General features: G+C 43.0%; 1 protein-coding gene and 3 non-coding genes across 4 annotated transcripts; 1 reads left to right on the plus strand and 3 right to left on the minus strand.

Annotated features, from left to right (window-relative positions):
• Window positions 1-9,540: 9,540 nt before the first annotated feature.
• rpl13a (ribosomal protein L13a) lies at window positions 9,541-14,529 on the minus strand. Its single transcript, XM_041213583.1, has 8 exons — window positions 14,443-14,529; window positions 13,846-13,918; window positions 13,580-13,645; window positions 13,050-13,151; window positions 11,991-12,076; window positions 11,750-11,809; window positions 10,141-10,263; window positions 9,541-9,699 (listed from the first exon to the last, which is right to left on the minus strand). The coding sequence occupies exons 1-8, from the start codon at window positions 14,461-14,463 to the stop codon at window positions 9,613-9,615; spliced, it is 618 nt and encodes a 205-aa protein (XP_041069517.1). The 5' UTR covers window positions 14,464-14,529; the 3' UTR covers window positions 9,541-9,612.
• On the minus strand, window positions 11,875-11,950 carry LOC121292031. Its single transcript, XR_005946157.1, has one exon. It is a non-coding gene; the product is annotated as a small nucleolar RNA SNORD34 (small nucleolar RNA).
• Window positions 13,352-13,428, minus strand: LOC121292030. The gene has a single exon (XR_005946156.1). It is a non-coding gene; the product is annotated as a small nucleolar RNA Z195/SNORD33/SNORD32 family (small nucleolar RNA).
• Window positions 14,530-14,791: 262 nt separating the features above from the next.
• On the plus strand, window positions 14,792-14,863 carry trnaw-cca. The gene has a single exon. It is a non-coding gene; the product is annotated as a tRNA-Trp (tRNA).
• The last annotated feature ends 5,844 nt before the right edge of the window (window positions 14,864-20,707 follow it).

Consider the following 20,707-nt stretch of genomic DNA (forward strand, 5'->3'; position numbering starts at 1 on the left):
CACTTGCCATTTCAACACTCCACCCTGCTCTCATACCCACATGTCCGTCCTTGGCTTGCTGCAATGTTCCAGTGAAGCTCAACGCAAACTGGAGGAACAGCACCTCATCTTCTGACTAAGCACTTTACAGCCTTGCGGACTGAATATTGAGTTCAACAACTATAAATCATGAACTTTCCCCTCCATCCCCGCCCCCTTTCCGATCCCCCTTTTTCCAATAATTTATATTTATTTTTCTTTTCCCACCTATTTCCATTATTTTAAACATATTTCCATCCATTGTTTTATCTCTACCTTTTAGCCTATTTCGATCCTTTCCTCCCACCCCACCCCCACTAGGGCTATCTGTACCTTGCTTGTCCTGCTTTCTATCCTTAATGTCACCATTAGCACATTTCTTAGCTAATATCTCCACCATCAACACCTCTTTCTCCATTTGTCTGTGACTCCACCTATCACTGGCCCTCTATCCAGCTCTACCTGTCCCACCCCCACTTAAACCAGCTTATATTTCACCTCTTTTCTATTTTTCCTTAGTTTTGATGAAGAGTCATATGGACTCAAAACGTTAACTGTGTTCCTCTCCGCAGATGCTGTCAGACCTGCTGAGTTTTTCCAGCTATTTTTGTTTTTGTTTTGGATTTCCAGCATCTGTAGTTTTTTGCTTTTATCCAGGCCGGTCATCCTGGGTGGTGACTTCAACTGCATCATCGATGCAGCTGGACGATCCGGCAGGGCCGACAGCAGATTGGATGCTACATCCAGATCCCTGATGGAAACAGTAAAGGATGCCAAGCTGCACGATGTCTTCAGCAACCCTGCAGACGGAGCGCAGCGTAGATACACCTGGTCGCGGCCTGACAGGTCCATCCGTTCCAGGATAGATTTCCTGTTTGTGTCCCGTGCATTTACAGTCAGATACACTGACGTCAAGCCGGTGATCTTCTCTGACCAGAGCCTGCTGCTGGCTGACTGTCACTTACAGGAAGACCAGAGGGTTAGCAAGGGGGCATGGAAGCTGAACGTGCAACTGCTGACCCCAGAGAACATTGAGGAGCTCAAGAGGGATTACAAAGGTTGGAGAACTGTGAAACCCCTCTTTGAGTCTCTGACACACTGGTAGGAAGCGATCAAGGAAAACATCAAGAGCTTTCTCATCCTCAAAGGTGTCTGGAAAGGAACAGAGGGAAATGTCCCAACTCCAGAAAAACATGCAGAATCTGCTCCAGCTGCTGTCAATGGGGGTCGATGTGAAGAAGGAACTCCAAGAGGTGAAGAGCCAACAAGCCTCACTCTTTGCCTCGGAGGCCTCCAAGATCATCTTCCATTCCAGAGTCCGCTCCGTGGAGCAGGATGAGACGTGCTCACATTTCTTCTTCCAAAAGGTACACAGAGAGAGCTCTGTGATCAGCAGCCTGAAGGAAGAAGATGGCTCAGTAAAGTCATCGCAGTCCAACATTTTGAGGATCAGCAAATCCTTTTAAGCCGGATTATATGACGTGAAGCCCACAGACAGCACGGCCTCCCAGTCCTTCATGTCCTCTATCACGGAGGTCTTAGACGACAGTACAGGGAAGAGCATGGACAAACCGCTAACTCCTGACGAACTGACTAAGGCCCTTGAGTCCTTTGAGAAGAGTAAGGCTCCCAGAATCATCAGCTTGCCGGCTGAGTTGTATTCGGCTCTGTGAGACTGGATCGGCCCAGTCCTGTTAGAAGTGTATGAGAGTATGCTTCTGGCCGGCAGCATGTCCAAATCCATGAGGAAAGGCATTATCACCCTCATCTACAAGCACAAGGGGGAAAGGGAGGAAATTAGAAATTGGCGACCCATTTCACTGTTGAATGTGGACTACAAGATTCTGTCCAAAGTCATCGCCAATCGGGTCAAGTCCGCTCTGGAATTGGTGATCCATCCTGACCAGAACTGCGCTGTGCCGGGCAGGAAGATCTCTCACAGCCTTGCACTGCTCAGGGATACGATTGCCTATGTACAGGACAGGGGTGTGGACACCTGCCTCATCAGCCTGGATCAGGAGAAGGCCTTTGACAGAATATCGCACACCTACATGGTGGATGTGCTCTCCAAAATGGGGTTTGGGGAGGGAATCTGCAACTGGATCCAATTGCTCTACACTAACGTCAGTAGCGCAGTCTCTATCAATGGGTGGGAATCAGATAGCTTTCCTATTAAATCTGGAGTCAGGCAGGGCTGCCCTCTCTCCCCTGCTCTGTTTGTGTGTTGCATAGAACCCTTTGCTGAGTCCATCAGGAAGGATCCGGACATAAGAGGAGTGACAATCCCAGGCAGTGGAGGCACTCAGGTCAAAGACTCCCTATACATGGATAATGTCGCCGTCTTCTGCTCAGATCTGCTGTTGGTGTGCAGACTGATCCACATCTGCGACCAGTTCGAACTGGCCTCGGGAGCCAAGGTAAATCGTGGGAAGAGCGAGGCCATGTTCTTTGGGAACTGAGCTGACCGATCCTTTGTCCCTTTCACCGTCGGGGCTGACGGCCTGAAGGTGCTGGGGATATGGTTCAGAGGGATCAGGGCATGTGTTAGAAACTGGAAGGAGTGAGTATCTATGGTGCAAAGAAAAGCTGGTATGTGGGAGCAACGCTCCCTCTCCATTGTGGGTAAGAACTTGGTCATCAGGTGTGAGGCACTTTCGCTGTTGCTGTGTGTGGTGCATGTCTGGCCCATTCCACACTCCTGCGTGATGGCGATCTCCCGAGCCATTTTTCACTTTATCTGGAGGTCGAAAATGGATCGTGTCCGCAGGGACGTGATGTACAAGCCTCGAGATAAGAGGGGAAAAAACGTGCCCAACATCGCCTTCATACTGATGGCCCCTTTGTGTGCGGCTGCATCAAGCTGTACGTAGATCCTCAGTACACAAACACCAAGTGTCACTACATGCTGAGGTTCTACCTGTCCCTGCTGTTGCGAAGGATGGGTCTGGCCACGCTGCCGCGGAACGCTCTAAGTAGTTGGACTGTGCCGTACCACCTGTCCCTCATGGAAAAAATTATGCAGAGAAACACCTTTGACCACAAGTCCATCAGGCAGTGGTCGGCACATAACGTCTTAGAGGCCCTGCAGGAAAAGAAGACGGTGGATCCTGTTGGGTGGTTCCCCGAGCAGACTGTCAAAGTCATTTGGCAGAATTCCTCATCACCAGAACTTTCCAACAGGCACCAAGATGTAGCTTGGCTGGTGGTGAGAAAGGCCCTCCCCGTCAGATCCTTCCAACACATCAGGAGTCTCACCCCCTCTACACGTTGCCTTCGAGGTGGCTATGGTGGGGACGAGACCATTGTTCACCTCCTTGTGGATTGTGCCTTTGCAAAGAAGGTCTGGAGAGAGATGCAGTGCTTTCTGTCAAGGAGGATCAGCAACTCGGTGAAAGACGCTCTTTGGTCTGCCTGAAACTTGTTGGTCTTCCAGTGCAAAGAGTTGTCCCTGATCGAGTGTTGCAGACTGTCACATTCCAAGGTCCAGAACAACATGCTGAGGGACGCATTAAAGCTTGGGGCAGCCACCGCAAAGGTGCAATGGGGAAAGGTTACTGTCTAAGACCTTTCTGCCATAGTGCACTGAGGGGCTGGGAATTGTATAGACCCCTTGGGCTGTACTGCTCACAATGAATGTATGCATTGAATACTAATTGTATTATAATTATACTGCAGCACCTCAGAGTGCAACATGATGTATGATGATAACTCCAATACCATTGCACTGGCTGATTGTCTGTTATGACCATATTGAAATGATTGTAATATTCATTGATTGTATTGAAGCACCTCGTAATCTATGTCTAAAAGTTGAATCTGATTGTACTTTTTGTGATGGCGATTTAGGAATGTTTTGTAATGTTCTCCCAGATACTTTATGAATAAAGTATATTTTTCAAAAAAAAAAATTGAAGGCCCCCATTATTGTTTTTACACCTTAAATTTGCCTACATATTTGCTCCTCTATCTCCTTCCCACTGTTTAGTGTTCTTGAGTATTGCTGATAAAAGAGACAAGAGGTCGAAGCTTTTCGACTTGCACTCATCATGATAGATGCAAGAATGCCAAATTTCAAAGGGAGCAACAATCTATACTACATGAGATAAGGGTGCCGATTGGTTGGCAAGTTAGCTCCCTTGATCGAGACATTGCCGTGGAGAACGCACCAGAGATCCATCGTCCCCCAGTCAGAGCTGACTGCCAGCCAGCCAATCAGCACCCTTTTTTCATGCATATACTGTTGCTTCCTTTGAAACTTGCCATTCTCGTGTCTGTCCTGATGAGTGCAAGACAAAAAATTTTGACAGCATGTCTCTTTTTTTCAGCAATACTCAAATTCAGTACTATCAAGTGACTACTTAGCATTCTATAAAACAGAGTTAGCAACATAACAGCTTCTCTTCTGCTTCTAAATCTAACCAAATAGATTCTGCCTTTTATCCTCTGGCTTGTAACTCCTTTTCAGGTCTGCAATGGTATACTTAATTAATGCTGCCACTACTCTCCCAACCCCCTATTTAATACTCCCCTATCCCTCAAGAATGCACCGTTGCCAGGAACGTTACGTTTCCATTCATGGCTTTATTTGAGCCAGGTCCCTCTTACTGCACTATTATACTAGTTGTACCATAACTTCATGGGACAAATCATACCTGCAGCTCACCAACCTTTTTCCTGGTGCATCCATTTACCGTTTCCAGATTCTGGGATGAGAGGACTATCCTGATGGGAAATCAAATAGAATGAGCCTGAATTCCCTGGGGTTTAGAAGAGAGGTGATCTCATTGCAATGTATACAATTCTTGAAGGGCTTAACAGAGTAGATGCTGAAAGACTGTTTCCCTTAGCTGGAGAGTCTAGAACTAGGTCTCATAGTCTCAGGACAACGGTTTGTCCATTCAGGACAGAGATGAGAAATCCTTTTGCTCACAGGGTTATGAATTTTTGCAATTCTCTACATCAGAGAAGACTGTGGATGCTCAGTCATTGAATATACACTGAAGAGTTTAGATAAGAGTAAATAAGGAGAAACTGTTTCCAATGGCTGAAACATCAATAGCCAGAGGACATAGGCTTAAAGTGATTAGCAGAGGGGACTTGAGGAAAGATTTTACACAACAGGATTTGGAATGCTCTGCCTGATAGAATGGTGGAAACGGATTCAATAGTTTCCAAAAGGGAATGAAATACTTGGAAAGAGGAAAGATTGCAGAGATATGGGTAAAGATTGGGACTAACTTAATTACTCTTCTAAAGAGCTCATAGACTCAATGGAATGATTGCTCTCCTTCCATGCCATACTATTCTATGATTCTATATTCAAGTCTGAAGTAGATAGAATTGAGTACTTAGGGAATCGAAGGTTAGATGGATAGGGCAGGAGAGTGGAGTTATTGTAGTTCAGCCATGGTCTTATTGAATGATGGGAGTAGGCTCAAGGGGTCATATGGCCTACTCCTGCTCCTATGTCTTTTGTTTTTACATACATGCACAACAAAACCACCTTAATCTGCTTTCCATTTCTCAACTATCTGATTCATCCTCCTTTTGGACTATTTATCCTAGTGCCGTTTGCCTCACCCAATCCCCTTTGCATCTTGTCTAACCTTGCTTCATTCTGGTTCCTCTGGCCTGCCAAGTTAGTTTAAATCCTCCCTACAGCATGGGTTAAACCTCTCCATGAAGACAGTAATAATCAGTTCTGAAAATTTTACATTCAGGAGTTTGCCCATATTTCCCAATGTCTACAATCATAGCATAAGCCAGAGATGTAACAAAATTCTTTCCTTGTGATGTGCCTTTCACATATTCCTCACCAATCTTTTCAAAGGCAGATTAAGAAAACATCTGGAGAGATGAGGCCAGATACAATTGTTAAGCTGCTTTATTTCAATTATGTTTGGACTCAGTTAATTCAATAGCATAATATAAAAACAATTAATAGAGTATTTTCACTTTCCCGCATCATTGAATTTTCTTGTAGGGTTATTATTATTTCCTGCAGAGCCTGTCCTTTAGCAGAAGATCTAGAATAGTTAAGTCCTTTCATGTGTGATGTGTGGGAGGAAAATAATTGGATACCGGTGAGAGTATCTAGTTAGACCCACTTTTCCTGAGCTCAGGAGGGAGAAAAGTCTAAGAATTCCTGCTCCCGACGAAAAGTGTGGCTGTATTCAGGTCAACCAAAAAATGTAGCAAGTCCTCTTCAGTCATAACTTGCTTTTGCAGTACAGTCATTTTCCAGCGCCGAATGAAGATCACTGAAGAGTAGTTATTTTTTTGCAAAGAATTTTTGCAAAGTTCTTTGGGAAAATTGAAATTTATCACTTCTGATATTTGGACTTGATAAAATCTGGTGGGAAGGAATGAGGGAAAAATGACAATTCAAGGAGAACATGACCAATAGTTATTAATGCATATGCTCCCAATTGTATTTTTTTCCATTTCTTCAAACAATAGTCCTGAGATTTTAATTAATCTAATAACATCTCTTATTGTGTTTGGATCTCTGATTGTATATGGACTTTTGAGTGAGAGAAAGATGGAACTCAGCTATGATACCCTCCATGGTTAAATATGACACTATATAGGCTCATGTGGCAAAGAAGGGATCAGAGAGCTTCTGGAAATATGGAACCTTTCTGAACCATGCCTTTGATGAGAGGAATTGTGGAAAAAAAGATTAAAAATAAGCACCAGCTTTCTGAGCTTGATTTAAATTGTTATTGTTGGAGTTACAAAAATAGAAATTTGCACTATTTGTCAGTTGGGAGCCCCACAAGTGGTAGAAATGTAACCATCCTCTCTTCTGTTTGATAAATTATCCTAATCAAGTGAAGGATAGCAATGGTGTTGAAAAATGCTCCATCAAACATTCCCAGATCAGGTATAACATTTTGATCCACGATAATCATCTCTCCACTCCAACAATGCTCAATACACCAATGTGACAATCTGTTTACTATTCCAGGTATTCCTTAGGCCTTTCTGATCCAGGCTGCCAATTTGTGTCTAGACTTGTGCACAATAGAACTGATGTGAGACTGCCAAATTTGTTACACTGAGAGACTTTACAGCTGTTCAATAGAGCTGTAATCACATTCATTTGAGACAGAATTCCAGCCAGACCTTACTAATGAAAACCAGCACCTCAACTCCCTCCACTAAGCCCTTCAAACGTAAAAATTAAATTAGTGGTGTCCCTTGTAAAACACATCCACCTTTAGCTCAGCCAACAAACACATAATTAAAAAGCTGCGGAACGCTCTGCCAATAAGTGTCCCATCGGAATTGTTCATTATCGTTTGCTTCAGAAGAACTACACTTGATATGTCTGATTCTAAAAAATTAATTTCATTCACAGGCATTAAATTACATATTAATTTATATATTCTCAAGCAAGAGACAAAAGCAGCTGAGCTCATTTTAAAATATTCCCTAGAGTTCAGTTTCCAATCCCTTCAGCAAAGGTGTAGACAATGAGCTCATGTAAAGAATAGAGCAGTACTTACTTTGTTGCATGGAGCACACAATATATTGTTCCACTAATTTAGTGATTGAATAAATTACATCTTGTTTTTATTACAGTACGGCGCAGTGTAGGGAGTGTTAGTGCTATTTTTAAGTTGAGTCCATGATTTACATGTGTGAAGCAGTGGCTTTTATGAAAGGTTCATCAGGTGGTAGTTTTAATAAAAGCACTAGGGTTCATGTAACTACAGATACTACACAGCTGTATGAATAACATGTGGTTAAGGAACTTTGGAAGGTTGGTCCTGAGATAGGGCATTGTAGCAGCTTCTGTTGAAGCATGGCCGGAAATAGAGGGGTGAGGGGGTCATGTTGGGGATGCGAGTACCAGGAAGAAGTTCCTGGGAATCGGCAGGGGCAAGTGTAGAGAAGGATATGGGTAGTTGGTGTGATCAAGCACAGGAGCAAGGGGAACAACGTATATATATTTATAGATAAAAGCAAAATACTGCAGATGCTGGAAACTGAAGGGTCAGACCTGCTTACTTTTTCCAGGTATTTTTGTTTTTGTTCTATATTTATAGATCCTTGGTTGGGTGGTGAGGGGACAGGTGTAAGTAGTGGTGAAAAGGTGAGGATTTGGAAGTGCCTATCAGCAACCAGGCAGGTCTCTAGGATTTCAAGTAAATAAATCACAGTAAGTGTTACATATTTTCAGTTGCAGGCCTTTTTTCATTTGTTTAAATTCTGATTGCAATTTTTCCCTAGGGCACACATCTCTGGTCAACTAGTGTGTAGGAAAGAGGACCTCCCAATAACCTATACATAAAAGTCAGCAGCTGCAACGTTTGCACCCACCTTGCCTGAGCCAGAAACTCCAGTTTAAGATTTAATGGCCAAGGAAGCCTGCGCTCATAACATAGCCAAGCAGCTGTAAATCCTGTTGTAAATCCTTCCAATACATGCCAACGGCAGCAGTAAGAGCAGGAGAGATTTCTGGTCAGCCATGTGATGGAAAGTTGAAACCTCTACCATCACTGTCCATAGCCCCAGACTACAACATGCATGTAAAAAGTACATTGCCACAGCAACTGACCAATCTGAGTGCAACTGTAACACATACCAAGTATGTTCTAAACTTTGGTTTTCTGTGTCACTGCTGTCTAAGCAACGTAGTTTCAAATACACACACTACAGCTGGCATGCAGGATGGAACTCCACAGGTCAGCTGAAAATTCCCTGTCACATACCTTGGAGAGGGGGACAGGGGGAACGAGAAGCAAAGTTTTGATGGATATAGTTTAAGCATGATGCGAAGGCTTGACTGGAATATGTTAAAGGAAGAAAGGATGACACTTGCAGGAAATACACATTTCAGCAAGACAGACGAGGGAAAAGAATGCAACTGGTTCAAATATTCTAGTGCAAAAGTGATAAAAATTGATACTAGCTGGGAAAAGATATGAATTAAACTAGACAAAAAATGTTTTATTGCCACCTCAAAGTTCCCACTAATAAACTGCATAATTCAAAAAGGTGGTTTATTATTTTAGTAAATGTATGAGAGAAATATTTTCATGTTATTTCCTGTTTGAAGGCTAGAATTAATTTCTATTTTGATTCCTGGAAGTTCTTGCAAAATTTTGAGTTGCAGATTTTATTGCTCTTGTGGAACTACAAAATCCAACATATATTGTGACAAATTTGTTAACATTTAAATTGAAAGCAAGATACACTATGAAAGTTTAGTTTTCATGCTACAAGAGTAACTTTGGGGGTTTCTAAACATTGATTGTATAATCCGAAGGGGAAAATAAAGGCTACTGGATGAAATTTGATGTTGTGCTCACTGTTTTTCTGTCCTTACAGAAGATGATGAATGGCACATTATCCTTTAGCTATGCGGGTAGGTCCGGACAAGAGTAAAAATAATAATTGGTAGGTATGTATATAAAGTGTTAAGCACTCATTTAAGGTCAAAAAGCACAGGTTAGTCTGTAAATGAAGAATTCCTTCATCTTGGTAAACAAGCTTCAACTGAGAGAAGATCCTCAAAAGAATTAAAGGCACTAGTAAACCAATTTTTTCTACAACTTTTATTGTCAATGCCTCTGAGTGAATATATTAAACAAGAACACCATATTGTTTCAGCACTGCAGTGTACTTGGCAATTTTGCTTTCAACATTCTTCTCAGCTACCTTCTTCAGTTTCTGTGAACAGAATTTATAAAAATCATTGATAAAACAGGAAACTATTTAATAGACAAACACCATTGTAACTTTTCACTTTAATCCAAGTACATACACAATTATTACTAAGGAAACTACAATGATGCCACAAATTTAAAAGAGTCTTTTTTGAACACGGTAGACTATCGAATCAAAACAGGGCCTACAACGCCAAAACAAATTAGGGGTCCACACACTACATTGGGCACCAGCAAAGAATTCCCAATTTCAACTCAGGTAGGCTGGGATATCATGGCCAGCTGGTTGGATGGGAAACTAATTGTGGGAAGTTAGCTGGGCTCATATACCTTATGGATAAGGCAACTGCAGAAGGCAGGAGCATTCTTTCAGGGAGTGTACAGCATTTGGCATCTGATAAAATTGCAATAAGCTGAAGGGTGTAACAATGTAATCATTACTTACTAAAGTTTTCTTCTTTTTCTCATAGTGAAGCTTGGCTTTTTCTTTACGCTTCTCTTCAAGAGTGGCTGTAACTGCCTGGTATTTCCAACCAACTTCATGAGCAAGGCGACCAAGGAGAGCAAACTGCAAGGAAACAATGTCTGGAGTCAAGGACGCTATTCAGTTAGTTAATAAATGGAACAATTGCAAGCCAGACACCATACAGTGCCTGTGAATCCATACACATATATGCATATAATGATTACAATATAATCTTTCAAAAAGTATTTTAATCCATCAGCAGTACGAAATTAAAGTTGTTTGAAGGTTTCATGGCGAGAGTGGTAACATTAATTATGATTTAATATGTAAAATTTGATCTCAAAAGATCATTTGACCTTAAAACAGTTCAAGAACTTGACAAAAATTATTTATAATTCATTACATAAACAAGGTTCAATGTCATTAATAACTCGAAATCCAGGCTTAGTATCATTAATCCATCAAATCCTTCCAACATTCCCATGTGGCCAATTTCAGCTCACAGTAGATGATTTCAAACCACTGAAAATAGGTTTTTTCAGCAATAGGATCATGCATGAGAAATATCCTGCACAAGCAGCCAATCAAGATGACCTTTCACCACTTTGTACTCAATCTAATTCTGACCTCTTGAGCATCCCCAATCTTAAAATCTCCACCATTGGAGGATGTGCTACCAAGGCCTCAAACTCTGGTGAAATTTCCCCCCTAATCTCACCACATCTTTCTTCAAGATGTTGTGTAAAACCTACTTCTAGCAAGCTTTTAGCTCTCTGCCCTTCTTGTAGGATTGGGTGTCTAATGTTGCTTTACATGTGAAGTGCCTTTTATTATAACGAAGGTGCTATATAAATACAGTTGCTATTGTCTGCACATTTCTAGTAAGGGTCACCAGTTAGCATTAACCCAAGCTCTGAATTAACCCTTAGATGCCAGGTCGAGGTGGTGTTTAAAGCATATGGAATCCTGGGCTTTATAAACAGTGGCAAGAGTACTAAGGCAAGGAAATTACAATGAACCTTTATAAAATACCAGTCTGGCCTCAATCATATTGCCCAATCCGCGACACCACACTTTTAGGAAGGATATGAAAGAATTAGAGGGTGCTGAAAAGATTTACAAGAATGGTACCAGGGATAAGGGGCTTCAGTAAAGTGGAAAGAATGGAGAAGCTGGGGTCATCCTTAGAGGAAGTTGAGGTGCAATTTGATAGGTGTTCAAAATCATGAGGGGTCTAGACAGAGTGGTGGAAGGGCAGAGAACCAGAGGGCAAAGATCTATGGTGAATGGCAAAAGAACCAAATGTGATGGGAGGAGGAAAAAAAAACTTTTAAAAATAATTGCCGATCACTTAGGATCTGGAATGTACTGCCTGGGTGTGCACTGGAGGCAGATTCACAAGGGAATTGTTAACTACTTGAAGGGAAAAGTTTGCAAAGTTATGGGACTATCTAAATTACTCTTGCAGAGAGCCATCGGGGGCCTGACAGGCCAAATGGGCTCCTCCTGTGCTGTAACCTATGTTTTGATGAGCCGTGGATTCTAAGTAAAAACTGCTTTTCACACCAGTTGCAATGTTCAGTGTTACCTTACGAGTTGGCTTCAAACGTACAATCTTCAGGGCTGCTGGCACAACCATACGTTTCCTCTGCAAATGTAAATTTTATAGATTAAAACAGGCCAACAAAACAAAAATGAGTATAAGAGAGCCTATTCTATCTCAGTATTAAGTTTGTTCTCATTTAAAAGATCAAACAATGTAGGTAATAATAATTCATCATTGACAGAACAGGAACATGAATTATTGAGAAACTTGCAAAGTTGTGCACCTTGTCATATGGAGGAGGGATCCCATCAAAGACCTTCAGTCTGTCCAAGGCAGCTTGACCTCGCTTTGTCTTGTGCGGCAACATACCTTAAAGTAACCACAGTCCAATTAAGTGTTTCTGTATACAATGCATCGATGCAAAACAGTCAACTATTCAATTAGGATCCACATCTCTGGAAATGTAAGCAGTTGATACACAAATGGGTTTGAACAGCACTGCATTTACATAGAAATATTAGAACACCCAGCAATAAACAAATTATGACACTGAGCCAGACAGTCACACCCCTAAGGATTGGGGTCTCTGATTTGAACAGGGACAGGTGTGTGACTACGAGTGAGGGAGGCAAGGGGGCCGAGAAGGTAGAAGTGGAGGAGGGCAAGGGGGCCAAGAAGGTAGAAGTGGAGGAGGGCAAGGGGGCCGAGAAGGTAGAAGTGGAGGAGGGCAAGGGGGCCGAGAAGGTAGAAGTGGAGGAGCCTCAGCCTTTGCAATCGTCCCACAGGTTAGAGGTTTTGCACCTTATAAGAGCAGGGACTGTAGGGTGGATGTGCAAATGTGGCACCATGGCACAGGAAGCCATTCAAATGTGGTGGGGTGGAAAGTAAATAGGAATGTAGTGGTAGTAGGGGACAGTATAGTAGGGGGATAGGCAGTTCTCTGCATCAGAGAGCAGAAATCCAGGCAGCCATGTTGCCTGCCCGGTGCCAGGTATCGAGATATCGATTTTGGGTTGGAAGAACGGGGGCCAGGGGGTTCCAGTTGTCATGGTCCAAATGGGGACCAATGACATAGACAGGACAAGGAAAGCGGTTCTGCTTTGGGATTAATTAAAATTAAAAATAAAAACCAGAAGCCTCCCAAACCATGAGCAAATTAGCGTAGGGTAAATAAGATTTGAAGGAACTATAACTGCAAGCTGCTGTCGGTGTATCCCATTTAGTGTCCTCAAACAATACAATAACTGTCTCAATCTTAGCCTGATCAAGCAATTTTCCACAGCTATATATCTGCATTGACATTAATATGTGCTTAACTATCAAGTTAAAAGCAAAATATTACCTCTTACTGTCCTCCAGAAGATCCGGCTTGGTGCTCTGAAGTGATATGGGCCACGAGAGGGGTTAGTATTCATCCTCTTGCGCAAAAAAGCAAGATACTTAACTACACAGAGAGAGAGGTAACTGAATATCCGTGCAGAATAAATTAAACACCATTTGACTACACCAAAATCTAATGCTTGATACATTTAAAATTACTTGAAAAAGTGTAGACACATCTGATTTAGCGTACATCCATAAATGAATTAAACTCTAGACTTGAATACAAGTGATTTGGAAATCAAAAAGATCATTTTATCTTGATGTGTCTCAGATGGTAGTGCATGTGAGGTATTCTCATTGTCGAGAAACTCAAAACACAGTAACTCATCACAGACAGAAACACTTACAAATTCAGTTGCAGCTACAAGCAACATAAACCGATCCGCCAATAAATAAGCTTTTATAAAATTGGTTTTTTACGTATAAAACACAAATTCTTCTGGTGTGGGGGGTTGCGCGTGCGGGTGAAGGACGAGAAAAGACACTTACGTTTATTTCGGTAGAAGTTGCCAGAGATGTTAATCCCTTCACACCTCACCACCACCACTTTGTGGCCTTTTCAAAAGAGGAGAGCCAAGTTTAAGTACGACTGAAACATTAGGTACGGCTAAACAAGCAAAACTGGATCATGATACAATTGTGCTTCAGATGGTAGTGCATGAAAAGTATTCTCACTGAAACCTTCAAAACTAAATCATTCATCATCCACATGCTAGACGAAATGCCTTACAATGTAGGGAGTAAATGAGGAGTACCTAGTAAGATCTGTTTAGCTACAATGGCAGCCAGGCGGCCAAGGAGGTGGCCTCGGCCATCGAGGAGCAGGACCTGCAGAGCAAAACGAGAGAGGTTATGTTAGAAAGGCTGCTTAACCCACATTATAAGCCGCCTCCAAAGCCCAGCGTGTGGCAGCGGCGATTTTACTGACGCACACGTTGGGCCTACAGCAGCAGCAGCACATGGGAGCTCAGGGGCTCATCAGCGCGCGGCCTCCTCCCCAGTCACACCAGGCCTCAGGCCGGCTGCAGCTGGAGACGCGGCGCTGGAGTGGAGGGAAGGGGAGGGAAGGGTTCTCTCCCCTCCCTCCACCGGCTCCACGCCCTTGGGCAGCGGCTCCGGCCTGACCCGCGCCCCAGGCCCTTCCAGCTCACCCCAGCGCTCAGGCCTCATACCACAGCCGGGCCGGGGGCCCGCCCCTCCCCACACACAGGGAAAACCCGCGGGAGGTCAGCCGGCGCCGGTCATTTCTCACCCCCCACCCCCCCGACCCCTATTAAATGGGACCTGGGGGGAGCGGGTATAAGGATCCGCCGGGCGCCGAGGCCCATTCGCAACGAGAGCGGCGGCAGCACCTTGTTGAAGCCGTCCGCCATGGCGACGAAAAGGAAGGAGGCGCGGGGTTTCCGGGCTTAAAGAGCAGGGGCTCCGCGAAGCGCCGGGGCGATCGGCCCCTCCCCCTCCCCCTCCCCCTCCCCCTCCCCTAGTGACTCCACTGGGAACAGGTCCCGCCCCGCCCCCTCGTGACGCCACTGAGAACCGGCCCCGCCCCTCCCTTCCCCTCTCGACCTTTCCGGTAGACCAGGCCCCTCCCTGCGTGTCGTCACCACCCATGATTGACAGCTCCTCCCTAGAGCCGTACAACTGCAAGATGACACATCGCAGCAGCTGATTAGTAGCAAGGATTCGCCTCGCCGGTACCAAGACCTCGTGGCGCAACGGTAGCGCGTCTGACTCCAGATCAGAAGGCTGCGTGTTCAAATCACGTCGGGGTCAATTGGAATTTTTTTTACCCCCCCCCCCCTTTCTAAGGATGTTAACATTGCTGTTTGCCTCTTCAGATTGCAACTGGAAACATTTTGCAATCCATAGCACAGCAAATTTCCGGCCTCCAGAATGTCTTGCTTTTGTTTCCAAATGAGAAACTTCCTGCCCTTATCTTCCATGTCCTCACCTTGTAGGATCTTGACATGGTAGAGCACAGAAACAGATCCTTCAGCCTATTGTTCCTGTACCTAATTCTTTGCTGCGAAAGTGCCAAACTAATCACATTGCCATTCTCTTCCTTTCACCTTCAAATATTCAACCACTTTTCCATTGAAAGATGTAATAGCCTTTGCCTCAACCATTCCGTGTTGAAAAACATATCCTACTATAGCAGGCCGAAGAACATAAGAAATAGGAACAGGAGTAGTCCATTCGGCCCCTCGAGCCTGCTCCACCATTCAATAAGATCATGGCTGATCTTCTTGTGTTTCAATTTCCACATTCCCATCTAACCCCGGTAACCTTTGATTCCCTCGCTTGACAAGAATCGATCTACCTCTGCCTTAAAAATATTCAATGACCCCGCCTCCAACACCTTCTGAGGCAGAGAGTTCCAAAGTTGCATAGTGCCCTGAGAGAAAAAATTTCTCCTCATTTCTGTCCTAAAAGAGTGACCCCTAATTTTAAAACAGTGTTCCCTAGTTCTGGATTCACCCACAAGAGGAAACATCCTTTCCATATCCACCTTGTCAAGACCATTCAGGATCTTATATACTTCAATCAAATCACCCCTCACTCTTCTAAACTCCAGTGGAAACAAGCCCAGTCTGTTCAAACTTTCCTCCTAAGATAACCCCGCTCATTCCAGGTATCAATCTAGTAACCCTCCTTTCAATCGCCTCTGTTTAAATAAATTACCACTAGCCTCTCTCCTCAACTCCATCCTGGTATTTTACTCCACGTTGGTCACAATAACTTTCCGGTTTCTTCCCTGTACGCTTTAATATTCCCTCGTGTCCCTAAGGGAAGGAAATCTGCCATCCTTATCCGATCTGGCCTACATGACTTTGACCCACAGCAATGCGGTTGACTCTTAACTGCTCCCCGAAATAGCCTAGCACTCAGTTGTATCAAAACCACTACCATTACTACTAACCTCTTGAACAACAAATGCTGGCTTTGCCAGTGACACCCACATCCAGTGAAAGAATTTTAAAAACTTTAAGCAACTATTTAATTTCCTTTACACAGTATTGCTAGAAAGATTCCTAACTGCTTGTTGTAAATTCAAATTGTTGCAGCCTGAAGCAGAACTTCTTGGTTGCAACCTTAATTTGACCAAATTTATAAAAACTTAGTTTACACAATATAATCAGCCATTAGGCATCCTTCCCTGATCCTCTTTAAAATATTTGTTTTTTCTGTCTCATTGGCTGATGGTACTTTTCTCGACTATTAACTATTCTTTACAGTTTACAAATTTACAGTTACTATCTTGCAACATATCTATTGGATTCAAGAGATTTTAAAATTTGGTACAATTGTGTTGTCCAAACAAAATTCCTAGCTAGCCACGTGTGGCTACAACAGCATCATATAGTGCACTAATTTTAGTAGAGAACACCCAGCATACTCTAACACAACACAGCTAAAATAATCCAATTCACATCTGGTCGGTCTCCAATCTTCCACCTTCCATAGACTCAAATTAATCCAAAACTCTGCTGCCTGTATCCTAACTCACACCAAGTTCTATTTACCCATCACCCCTCTGCTCGTTGCCGTTCACTTGGCTGCAAGTTAACCCACACCTCGATATTAAAATCCCCACCCATCTATTCAAATCTCTCTTTGATCTCGCTCCTCTCTATCTCTGAAAACTCCTCCAAACCTGCAGCCCTGCCAGATCTCTGCTCTTCTCTCATTCTGGCCTTTGAACATTCTGGATTTTAATCACTCCATCAATCGCTTAGGTGCTATCAACCACCTATGCCTTAAGCTCTGGAGTTCCTTCCCTAAACTGCCCTACCTGTCTTCCTTTAACATGCTCTGCTGAATCTATCCGTGTTAAGTGTGCTATATGAATGCCAGTTGTAGTAAATATACAAAAGTGAAGTACATTCACTTAACATCGATCATCATTCAGTAAAAAGTAAATTATTTGCAATGATTAAAAATAACCAAATATTATTTGTTGCCATTTTATCAACAAATGCACAAAGTAGTTAATGTAAACATGCATACTTTGTGTGAATTTGTACTTAAGATCATATTCCCAACTCTGACTATTACTCTTTTTATTCACTGATTGAAAATGCAATTAGCCACATCTGGATTTCATTGCATGTACCGTGATCATATGGTATTGTCAATTGTCTTTGCATCTCGTTCCCTTACTGTTTAGTTCCTTCATTTCTGGAATTGTGTGCCTCACTTTAAAAAGATATGGTAGGCTTCTATTTTCAATTTGGCTTCAATCTTTCAGCCCTTCCATGGACATGAGTCACAGGTTTGGGGACATAAGAAATAGGAGCAGAAGTACACCCATTGGGCCTTTTGACCCTACTCTACCATTCAGTGCAATCATTTCCCTTAACTCCACCTTCCCAGATATCTCTCGATTTTATGAGATCAAAAACCTGTCCATCTCAGCTTTGAATATACTGAACACTGGAGAATTCACAACCCTCTGAGTGATGAAATTTCTCCTCATCATTGACCTAACTGATTCACCCCTTATTTTGAGGCTGTGCCCATGTTCTAGATTCCCCAACCAGGGCAAAAAGCCTGTATGTCTATCCTGACAAGGCCTTTAGAATTGTGCATGTTTCAATGAGATCACCTCTCATTCTTCTAAACTCCAGAGCAAAGGCTCAGTTCACTCAGTATTTCATCATAGGACAACACTTTCATCCCAGGAACCAATCTAGTGAACCTTTGTTGTACCACCTCCAATGCAAATCTATCCTTGCTTTGAAATGGAGATCAAAGCTGCACACTATAACCTAGTTATAGTCTCATAAAACTCTTCTACAATTGCAGCAAAATTTCCTTATTCTTTTATTCCAAACCCTTGCAATGAAGGACAAGAAGCCAATCATTTGCTGTACATGCATGCAAACATTGTGTTCCATGTACAAGTACACTCTCCTCTGCACATCTAGAGTTTCAACCTTTAAATATTCTCCATTTCTGTTGTTAGCACTGTCTTCACACTGCACTCCATGTCCCACCTTACTTAACCTGTCCATATCTCTTTGTAACCCTGTGTCTTCCTCACAGCTTATATTCCTATCTAGCTTTATTGGAGAGATAGTTTCTATGCGCCCTTTAGCCTTTCCCTACTTGAGGCAGGCACTACAGATCGTATCCCAATGATGGTTCACATGTAATGGGTTGGGTTGAAAATGGAGAATCACCCATTGATGGAGGATGCATCTTGTCACTAACAGCAGATGGACATGGCTGATCATTTCAGCAGTACTGTACTTTGCAGTAACATCATTCGGCATCAACTTAGTAAGTCATGATGATCGACACCCCAAAGTGTTGAAAAAGTTGACTGTAGAGATATTGGATGCATTGGTGATTATCTTTCAAAATCCGATAGATTCTGGAATGGTGCCTGCAGATTAGAAGGTACCAAATGTCACTCCACTATTTAACAAAGTAGGGAGAGGGAAAACAGGGAATGAAAGACCTGTTAGCCTGACATCACTCGTCAGGAAAATGCTAGAATCTATTCTGAAGGATGGGCACTTAGAAAATAATGGTGAGATCGGCCAGAGTCAATATGGATTTATGAAAGGGAAATCATATTTGACAAACTTGTTGGAGCTTTTTGAGGACGTTACTGGCAGAATGGATAAGGGAGAACCGGTTGATGTGCTGTATTTGGATTTTCAGAAGGCTTTTGATAAGGACACACATGGGGGTTAATAAACAAATTTAGAGCTCAAGTGATTGGGGGTAATATACTGGCATGGATTGAGGATTGGTTAATGGACAGAAAACAGAGTAAGGATAAACAGATCATTCTCAGGCTGGCAGGCTGTGACTATTGGGGTACCACAAAGATCAGTTCTTGGACCCCAGCTATTCACAATTGATATCAATTGATTTGATGTGGGGACCAAATGTAATATTCCCAAGTTCGCTGATGACATAAAAGTGGTGGGAATGTGAGTTGTGAGGAGGATGCAAAGAGGCTTCAAGGAGATTTAGACTGAATAAGTGAGTGGGCAAGAGCATGGCAGATGGAATATAAGGTGGAAAAATGTGAAGTTATCCACTTTTGTAGGAAAAACAGAAATGCAGAGTATTTTTTAAATGGGAAGAGATTGAAAAATGCTCATGTCAAAAGGGACCTGGATTTCCTTGATCATGAGTCACTGAAAGCTAGCATGCAGGTGGTATGTTAGCCTTTATTGCAAGATGATTTGAGGACAGGAGTAAGGAAGTCTTGCTGTAGTTGTATGGAGCCTTGCTGAGACCTCACCTAGAGTAATGCGTGCAGTTTTGGTCTGCTTACCGAAGGAAGGGTATGCTGGCCATAGAGGGAGTGCAACAAAGGTTCACCAGACTAACCAGGGGAATGGTGGGATTGTCCTATGAGGAAAGACTGAGGAGACTGGGCCTGTGTTCTCTAGAGTTTAGAAGAATAAGATGTGACCTCATTGAAGTGTACAAAATTCTTACAGGGCTCAACAGGGTAGATGCAGGAAGGTGGTTTCCCCTGGTTGAGGGTTCTAGAAGCATGGGACAGTCTCAGAATTAGGAGTAGGCCATTTAGGACCAAAGAGTGGAAAAGTTTCTTCGGTAAGATGGTGGTGAATCTTTGGAGATCTCTACACCGGTGGGCTGTGGAGGCTCAGTGGTTGAGCATGTTCAAAGCAGAGATTGACAGATTTCTAGATAGCAATGACATCAAAGGGCACAGGGATATTGTGGGAAGATGGTGTTGAGGTAGATCAACTATGATCTAGTTAAACGGCAGAGCAGGCTGAAGGGGCTGAATGGCCTACTCCTATGCTCTAGTGATCGATTTGACAAGCCTGAACCCAATATATTTCGAGACAATTGTAAAGAAAATATTTTTCTAATATTCCTTTGGGATACTGTGAAGGAGGTTTGTGGGGTGGGCGGGGAGGGGGAGGTGGGTAGTGACATTTAATTAGACTGAAGACAGTCAGACTGCAAGGTTTAAATCAAAGGGTTAGGCGTAAAATAGACATTTTGAAGTGGAGATGAGTGAGCTAAGATGGGATACTAGTAGATACAGCATGAATAGAAGTTCACACTGGGAGATAAGTGAAGAGTGAATTTTTAGCTATTGAATTTCAAAGGGAGAAAAAGGAAATCTTACAACTGGCAAAGGTCATAAATAAATAAAGCAAAGTTTATTTTTCCTGAAAGTGGTGGCCATAAAGACAAACATGAAAGATTTTGAGATTCTGGAAGAGATAGCTTTCAAAAGAAAGCTTAAAAAAATGGGTTTAAGGATGGACGTGGAAAAATGAATTTAAGGAAAGATTGACAGCTGTATGAGGTGTTTGGCCATGTGATTTTGAAGAGTGTGCTGTGTGAGCACAATCCTGTGAAGTAAGCAGCTTCTAGCCTCCTCAGAGAAGTGTCTGGTTGCTCCAGAAAGCAAGGCTTTGTTACAAGCCTTGTATTTCTGTGGTCAAGTGAAGGGGGGGGGGGGGGGGGAGGAGGAGGTGAGAGAGAAGCTTGTGAAATACCTTCTTTACAGCAACAGTGGGTGTCTTGTGGTAATATTGCTGGATATTTTGTAAAAATCTATAGGGACTGTGGCCTGGAAAAGGGTGTTTGTTTGAGAGTCCAGCTAAGTAA

This window comes from Carcharodon carcharias, chromosome 19 (genome assembly GCF_017639515.1).
Source record: "Carcharodon carcharias isolate sCarCar2 chromosome 19, sCarCar2.pri, whole genome shotgun sequence".
Classification (NCBI taxonomy): domain Eukaryota; kingdom Metazoa; phylum Chordata; class Chondrichthyes; order Lamniformes; family Lamnidae; genus Carcharodon; species Carcharodon carcharias.